General features: G+C 43.4%; 1 protein-coding gene across 5 annotated transcripts in view; it reads right to left on the reverse strand.

Moving 5' to 3' along the window:
* The window catches only part of KHDRBS2 (KH RNA binding domain containing, signal transduction associated 2), a 430,380-nt gene extending 428,537 nt beyond the window's left edge, over positions 1-1,843 (reverse strand). For all 5 annotated transcript variants that reach the window (XR_008933669.1, XR_008933671.1, XR_008933670.1 and 2 more), the window contains exon 1: positions 1,721-1,843. Coding sequence is in view for 2 of the 5 variants with exons in the window: in XM_056856626.1 (XP_056712604.1) it covers positions 1,721-1,811 (91 nt within the window). In the remaining 3 variants the exon portion in view is untranslated. The remainder of the gene's footprint in view (positions 1-1,720) is intronic.
* Between the last annotated feature and the right edge of the window lie 7,078 nt (positions 1,844-8,921).

The following is an 8,921-nucleotide window of genomic DNA, read 5'->3' on the forward strand; positions in this document are numbered from 1 at the left end:
ACCTTTGCCTCCCCATTATCAGCAGAAACTAATCTAATTTTTGAATAATTTTCAGAAATGTAACGGGACCTGAAGATTCCTTCAGTCAGAAAATATCAGGTAAAATATTTTAAGATTTTAAAAAGGCAGTTTGGAACACAAGAGTAACATATGCTTGGCTAATTATATATGTTTGATTATTTCTGGAGTGAAATCATATATTGGTCTTTTTTTTAAATCAAAGATTCCTTTTAAGTTTGCTTCTAACTTTATGTAGATCATAATGATCTGCATATGTCAAAATTATTTCCTATTTGACCCAATTTTATCACATGTTAAGTTAACAATAACAATATGCATGTAAAGTAGAACAAATTAGCCCAAGGAAGTTTCCCCGCTATAGTGTTTCTGTACCTTAAGTATTGATGATAGGTTTATGATAACTAAATAGTTATACAAAGCTACTAACTTCAAAGTTCTCTTTAGCAACTTCCCAGTGAAGAAGTTTCCCAATCCCAACATAAACACACCAAAGGTCATTCACAGTCACTCATTGTTATGATGAACAGGTCCCTTCCTAGTCCACACTGTAGAAAGATGAAGTGAACCCAACAATGCAATTGACAAACTTAACACGTTTGCACTGAAGTAAAAGTTCAGTATTGCTGAATTATAAGTAGTATAATAGATTTTCCTGTTGCTGTATAAAACTATGGACATATTTTAAAAATCAAACTCTAAAGCCTTTCATGAGACAATAACATTTGTTTTGTTGTATATCAGATCAGGAAACATATAAGCTCTACCTACCAGACAGGAAAACACAACTTTAGTAATTCAGTTAAGAAAGAGAATTGATTATTGAAAAGGAAGCTTGAAAAGGAAACAAAGCCAGCTAACGGGAAAAAATCTTATCCATGGAAATGCAGCAATTGGTCCGGCTACAATCCTGACAGTTCTTTAATATATGAAAATATTCACAACATTTTAAAAAAGGAAATAGTCAACACTTTGGACAGCAAGAGTTATTTGTAAACCAGCTCCAAAATTCTATTGCAAATGGAACTGGAGATAATCTCGATTAGTTCTGTCCCTAAAATGTTCCCTAATCTTATAATAACAGCCATCTCCAACAAAATTCGTAATAGTTGCTTATCTATTTTCACACAGGAAACTGATCCCGAGAGAAAAGCCTAGTCCAGGGTCTGAACACAAACTGCCCTGACTATTGCTTAGTATTTCTACAGAAACCTGTCAGCTTCTATAGCTTAACCTTGCACTTGAAGAAACGCTGCCAAAAGACAGCCTCTTTGTTATGCTATTTCTATTATGCTCTCACTTGTATGACTGTATCGAGACTCAGGCAATGTGCCCATGGAAAATAAACGGCAAAACTCAATCTCTTTGCTGCTGCACTTTCCGACTTGCTTCTGCTCTGCAATCTGTAATGCGATTAAGCCCTTCCTTATAGCCTCGTCTGTCTCAGCAACCTCTGCCTGTATGGAGACCTGAGATCATATCAGAGACAGCATCTCTCCCAACGCAACGAGGGCTGTGCATCTATCTGCGTGTTTTCTGTGCCCTTAACACGCACGTCCCAGCTTCGTCTCAAGGCGACGCACCAGATTTCAGCCCACTGTCCCCAGGCAGGAGCGACCGCCCGTCCTTTCCTAAGAGCCCAGCGAAGGAAAGGGAGAAGCACACAGCGATCCCACATCAGGAGAAGCGAGGAAAGTCCTACCTTCCGCCAAAAGGCGCATCGCATGAACAAAGGAGGGATCCAGGCTATCTTTCTCGGCCATCAGCTCGGGTAGATATTTCTCCTGCTCCATAGTCTTCTCGGGTGGGCTTTGGATCAGCTGCCTGCCCAAAGCGTTGCTGGAAAAAGAGACAGTCGCTGGAGCTTGGTGGGGGGTCGGACGGGTCTGCTGCCCTCCCTTTCTCCCTGGACTTGGGATGGCTCCGTTTCCCACGCGCCGAGGGGCACCAGGCGCAGCACGCCCCTCCGGAGTCCTGCTTCAGCACCTCGGACAGCGCTGCCCCGCGTCCTCTCCCCTCCCTCCAAAGGCGCGCGTGCTGGTCCCCCGGCCGGTGCGTGCCTCGCGCCCCCCCCTCCTCCGCCCGCCACTGAGCTACAGTCTCGTACCAGCAGCCTTTCACTAGGGGAGGTGGGGAGAAGCAGTCTCCCCCCCGCCCCCTTCCCTTCCCATTGGTCAGTGCGCGCTGGAAGGCGGAGACGTCGAGGGCAGCGCTGCGGCGGGATTGGCTCCGGCCTCGCCCAGCCGGCTGGAAGGCGGGAGCGGCCGCGTCTGGGGGAAGGCGGGGAGGGGGACAGGCGAGAAGCGCCTGTCGCTGTCCGACGTGCTGAAGCGGTGCGAAGGGCCCGGCCGCCTGGGCCCAAACAGCTGCAGATTGGGAGCGCGGGGGGAAAGGCAGGGGGAACCCGCATCTGCCCTACCCTCCACTCGCAGAGGCTGGTAATTCACTGCCCTGCCTCGCCCTTTCCTTCTTGCACGCTGCTGACCAAAGCGACAAGGGAAAGTGGTCGCTTCTGTGGGGATGTTAAGCACTTGACTGTGTGCGTGTTAAGTGCTGTCAAGTCGCTTCGGACTCATGGGCCATTTATTCATGGAAGGTTTTGCATTGGATTTGCCACTCTTTAGTTGCCCTTTCCCCCCATCCATATTCTCAAAACTCAACAATAAGCCGCCAGGCAGAGTTTTGAGAATTCAGAGGGGGGAAATGTGCATCTATAGAGTGACAAACCCAATGCAAAACCTTCCATGAATAAATGACCATGGCGACCCTATGAATCAGTGTCCTCCCAAATGTCCTATCTTTGACAGCCTTGAAATGAATGGGCTTAGACCGGGATAACTCTTCATAGGATTGTACTGATAGTCCTTGGCCCCTTCATAGTGTCCGCTCTTAAAACCCACTTGGGCAGAGACCACTCACTACAGGTATTCATCTGCACAAGAACATAAGATCGTAAGAACATAGAAAAAGCCACACTGGATCAGATCAAGGTCCATCAAGTCCAGCAGTCTGTTCACACAGTGGCCAACCAGGTGCCTCTAGGAAGCCCACAAACAAGACAACAGCAGCAGCATTATCCTGCCTGTCTTCCGAAGCACCTAATATAATAGGCATGCTCCTCTGAGTAACTCTCTTTAAGATTGCATTGTGTGATGCTTTTTTATCAGATGAGTAGAATGAAAAATGTCTAAATGACAACTGTAGTGTCTTTTCCAGCAGTGTATGGAGGAAGCCGTAAATGATGTTTTCCATCCATATGGGAGAAAGGAGCTGGGTGTGGGAGAGAAAAACTCTTTTCAGCTGAACAAAAGAAGGGAGGGCAAGATTTCACCTTCAGACTTGGCCTTCGCCTCAGATGAAGACAAAGTACCTGATAGTTCTTAACAGACTACAAGGCAGCAATGGTATAGCTAAGCTAGTTTGCCTTTGCTTGCTTCCTTAGTCCTGCTGTGTTCCTTCCAAAAAGTTACAGTGCATCTTTTTCTGAAACATACATAAATGAATGAGAAGCTCATAGAAACACATTCTGTTCTCCTTTGTGGGAATGAGAGATCACTCAACATTTCTGAATGGCCATGGGAATGCCCCAGGGCATAAAGAGATTCTGGCCCATTCGCTTTGGACAAATTGCATGTAGCTGTAAGTTCTTTAGAAGCCCTTGGATCCTTGAACAGTTATTTCAGACATATACCCCATTATCACCTGGATAACAATAAGAATACATTGAAGTTAATCTAAATTTCCCAGAGAGCTCTTAAGCTGAAGAACCATTCCAATGAAGCCAGAAATCTTGCTCATTAATCATCAGGAGATTTCCAGCGCCATCGTAAACAGAGTTACACCCTTCAAAGTCCATTGAAATCATCTCTTTAGAATGGCATTGACAAAAAAATTCTTTCCATTTCCAGCTGCAGAAACATACCAGAACCAAAGCAGTATCTAAAACCAAATATTTCCATAACTTGCAACCTTGTGAATTAAAATGTAACCTCGCTGACTTAAATGGCCCCCACCGCTGAATCAACTAACAATTCAGTTGCTTAATCTACTGATTTAACCTGCTGTCCTAGTTAGAATAAATATAAGGGTGTGGGGAGTTAGAACTGTATTATGACGTTGGTAGTACTAATCAAGGGAAAGTCAAATCACCAGATTGCATAAGGGCTGAAATGCTTCATAGTAGCTAAAGTCAGTGCTTCTTTTGGATTGGAAAATCTGGCTTTACATTTCAGTTTAGCCAGCAAGCCGCTGTTCCTCCGCATGAGTTTTTCTCCTGTAGAGTTGAGGTGTGGGAATGAATTGCCATGTCCTAATTCATTGGTTTTCTGTTGTGAAGATAAATATAAGAAAGGAAGTAATTAGATAACAATATTTACAAGAGGAATTATAAATAAATAATAATAATATAATATAAAATAAAATAAAAAGGTTTGCCTAGTGCAAGAATGCTTGGATAGAACATTGTGACAGATGGATGATTTAAATGCAACTACTATTTATGTGTTTAGAAATAAAAATATGTTATGATGATGCTTGTGAGAGTGAAAAGTAACCTACTATATGCGTGTGTGTGTGTGTGTGTGTGTGTGTGTGTGTGTGTGTGTGTGTAATGAGGGTGGGAGGGATGGCTGGATCCTAAGATCTGAAGTTTTATTCTGCTAGTTGAAGAGATATTTCTTGTTTCTTTGTTGCTGCCCCCTGCATCAACCACAAATCTTCTTCTGAGAATTGGGGGACTCTCAAAGACAGCTGTACTTCATCTGAACTGGAAAATAAAGCCAAAATCATGGAACCCTTTCCCCCTTGCATAAGCAAAACTGCCTTCTGTTCATGCAATGGAAGTCTGAGATCTAGCCCATAGTATGTGTGTTTTTGGCTATATATGTAAATAAAACCCATGGTTTTATTTACTTCTGCTGTAGACACTTTAATTGCTTAGTAGCTTTAATTCTGTGATTAGGGAATGTAGATGTTTTCAACACATAATATTCTTAATGAAGGTGACCCAGCCATTTCTGAGCCAAATGACAATCCCCCTTTTTTTCTAGCCAGACATCATATGTGATCTACATCTTCCCAGTTATACAAAGAACTAAATGTAAAATTATCTCACAGTGCCTGTTATGGACTTCAGGTATCTTGGAAAAACTACATATCCAAGTACATATCCAATGTGGAATTTAGAATAATTCATGATTGGAATGGAGGGATACATAATTCTCTTTCCCTACCATCAAAGAAAATATCCTGGGCCAATATCAACAAGGTCCTGGCTGCTATGAAGCCTACCACTTGCCTCTTAGACCCGTGCCCATCATGGCTGATGAAAGCTGGTGGTGATGAGATTCGGGGGGCCCTGGAGAATATGATCAACTTGTCCCTGAGTTCAGGGATTTTCCCAAGGAATTTGAAGGAGGCAGTGGTAAGGCTGCTTTTGGGGGGGAAAGTCATTGGTCCTATTGATCCACCCAACTACCACCCAGTGTCCAACTTGCCTTTCCTGGGTAAGGTAGTTGAGAGAGTGGCTGCGGATCAGCTCCAGGGGTTCTTGGAGAACACATCAGCTTTGGACCTATTCCAGTCTGGCTTCCAACCTGGGCATGGGATTGAGATGGTGTTGGTTGCCTTCACGGACGATCTCTGAAGACAGCTGGATTGAGGCGGATCAGCGCTGCTGGTTTTATTATATCTAACAGCAGCATTTGATGTGGTTGGTCATGATCTTTTGACCCACTGTGACACCAATGCTGGGATATGTGGGACAACCCTGAAATGGCTGATCTCATTCCTTCAAGGTCAGAGACAGAGGGTGGCTCAAGGTGAGAGAATGTCTCCATGATGCCTGTTGGCATGTAGGGTACCCCAGGAAGCCATCCTCTCCCCTATGTTGTTCAACATCTATATGCACCCCCTCACCCAGCTGGTCTGGAGTTTTGGGCTGGGATGTCATCAGAACACTGATGACACCAAGCTATATATGTTGATGGGGGGCTGCCCAGACGCCACACCGGAAGATCTGGCCAGGTGTCTGGAGACATGGTGGAGAGACTGAAACAGAGTTAAATCCCTCAAAGATGGAGATACTGTGGCTGATCTGAGGATTCAGGGATGCAGGCTGCCAGCTTCTGGCTTTTGATGGTGTGCAGTTAACAACAACAGCATCCATCAAGAGCCTTGTTGAGGATGCCTTCCTTACAATGAAGGCCAAGGTTACCAATACAGCCAGGGTGGCATTTCCCCCACTTTGTCAGATTCAGGTACCCTATCTCTCTCAACCTGTCCTAGCTACTGTGATTCATGCAATGGTCACCTCAGGCTAGACTACTGTAACTTGCTTTTTCAGGACTGCTCCAGAAATTCAACTGGTCCAGAATGCAGTGGCTTACTAGGACCCCTTGGAGGACACACATCCAACCACTACTCCAGCAGGTTGGATCGAATCAGGTTTTGGTATTGACCTTCAAAGCCCTAAATGGCCTGGGACCATTGAACCTGCAGCACTGCCTGTCCTGGTACATCCCCCAAAGAGCACTTCACTCAGCTAGAGAACATCTACTGGTAATCCCTGGCCCAAAAAACATCTAGCTGTCCTCAACTAGGGCCAGGGCCTTCTCAGCTCTGGCCCTGGCCTGGTGGAATGCCATGCCCGGTGAAGTTTGGGCCCTGCTGGACTTTAAGCAATTCCACAAGGCCTGTAAAACTGAGCTGTTCTGCCAGGAATAGGGTTGAGGACAGCAACAGTATTCCATTGGTATTCCATTTAGCTGGCTTCTCCTCTCCCACCTTCTTCTCTGCTATGCACCCACAAATGGTTGGAATTGTTATGGCTGCTATATCATTGATGTTTTACATACATATTAAGGTATCTGGTTTTTACTGCTAAATTTTATATAATATGAGTTTTACATTGTTTTAGAGTGTTGTTAGCTGCTCTGAGCCTGGCTTAAGCAAGGAAAGGGCGGCCTATAAATTGAATAAATAAAATGCAATGACTATAACGACTGCTGTTGAATGAGTTTGAAGGAAGAAGAGGGCGGAGTCATTCTCTGGCTCAAATTAAAATCCAAACTGGAGAACAACTTATGGAGCAGTCAAGATTGCCTTCAACCTGAAACTGAATATTCCAGGTCATTGCAGTTCAAACTTTGAACCAAGAAGCAGGGTAACATAATTCAGTTCCCAATATTTGGTCACTCATGTTATGTGAAAAATGTTCTCCCACCTCCTGCTTTATACATAAACAAGTATGTGTGTGTGTAAAGTGCCGTCAAGTTGCAGCCGACTTATGGTGACCCCTTTTTGGGGTTTTCATGGCAAGAGACTAACAGAGGTGATTTGCCAGTGCCTTCCTCTGCACAGCAACCCTGGTATTCCTTGGTAGTCTCCCATCCAAATACTAACCAGGGCTGACATTTGAATAAAAACATGTGTTCCCCCACCTTCCCCCATCCATCATGTCCAGCTTGGTCCTTACTTACATAGAAATGAAATTGAGATTTTTACCGTTGTGTCTGTGGAGTTTATATTAGCTGATGATACTTTTGAAAAATATTCAATTGCTGTAAAAGGACTGTTTAGATTGAAAGGTACAAATAGTTCTGCTTTAAAATATTATGGGGACATACGTTACATATTACCATCTCATCTCCGAGGAACAAGATATGTTTATGAAAAGAACAACATACCAAAAAAGAAGCATTATTTAAATGGAGGTGAAAGCTAAGAACTGAAAGTAATGGAATAGAATTGCAAATGGGAAATTGCAGACCCATTTTGGGAAAATATATCCCTGTAGCGATATATTTTATGCTTTTGAATAGCCTCTTGTGGAGAGGGTTAAACACTCTGCCATCAAGAGAGGAAACATATGGTACAGAACAACTCAGAGTGGTCAAGGGAAGAATGTAAGCTAATATTAATGAGAATAATTGATTTTTTAAAATTCCGTGATATTAACAGATTCTCAGAGAGCCAGTGGGGTGTAGTGGTTAAGAGCGGTCGACTCTAATCTGGAGAACCGAGTTTGATTCCCCACTCCTCCACATGAGCGGGAGACTCTAATCTGGTGAACTGGGTGGTTCCCCACTCGTACACATGGAGCCAGCTGGGTTACCTTAGGCTAATCACAGTTCCCTGAACCCCACCTACCTCATAAGGTGTCTGATGTGGGGAGAGAAAGAGAAGGAGATTGTAAACTGATTTGATTCTCCTTAAAAGGTCGAAATAGTCAGCATATAAGAACCAACTCTTCTTCTTCTTCCTGATTTCTCCTTTTTCAAGTAAATGGATTCTTATTGATAGTCTTTTGTCACAAAATAGAAGAGAACCGTATATATGAAAACTGGCGTTTGATCGACTTTGAGTACCAACTAAACTAACAGGGCAAGCAGAGTTATACCCTTTGAAGCCCATTGACTTCAGTGGAATTACAAGGATGTAACTCTGTTTAGGACTGTGATGCTGTGTTTTGTTTTGTTTTTTAATTTCTTCCTCCTCCACTCAGAGCAGGAGCAGGGGTGTGGCAGCTCTCTTTCACAATATGTTGAATTCAGAAATAATACTACTAAAAAATTGGCATACAGAGGCAGTACATTTTTTCACAAGAAAATAATTTGTACTCATTTTTGTATTTTTGAATGACTTTTGCCATGTTGTGACACACAAATGTTCAGTACTTCCGTACTTTTTGGTAAGCTTGGTTCTTTATCTTCTTTGCTGTGAAATTACTGTAATTATCTGCACAACTCGCAGTTTTCATTTTCTGATGAGAGACTGACTGAGGAGGACTCAGATGTGGATCTAGTTTATTGCTAGATCAAGATGTTACCATAGCAGAAAACTCTGAAAAAAATGAGCATTTTGTGAATGGTGAAGTTCTTTCAAAATCAGTTTTCCTTAAGTAA

The sequence above is a fragment of the Euleptes europaea genome, chromosome 10 (assembly GCF_029931775.1).
Source record: "Euleptes europaea isolate rEulEur1 chromosome 10, rEulEur1.hap1, whole genome shotgun sequence".
In the NCBI taxonomy this organism is placed as follows: Eukaryota; Metazoa; Chordata; class Lepidosauria; order Squamata; family Sphaerodactylidae; genus Euleptes; species Euleptes europaea.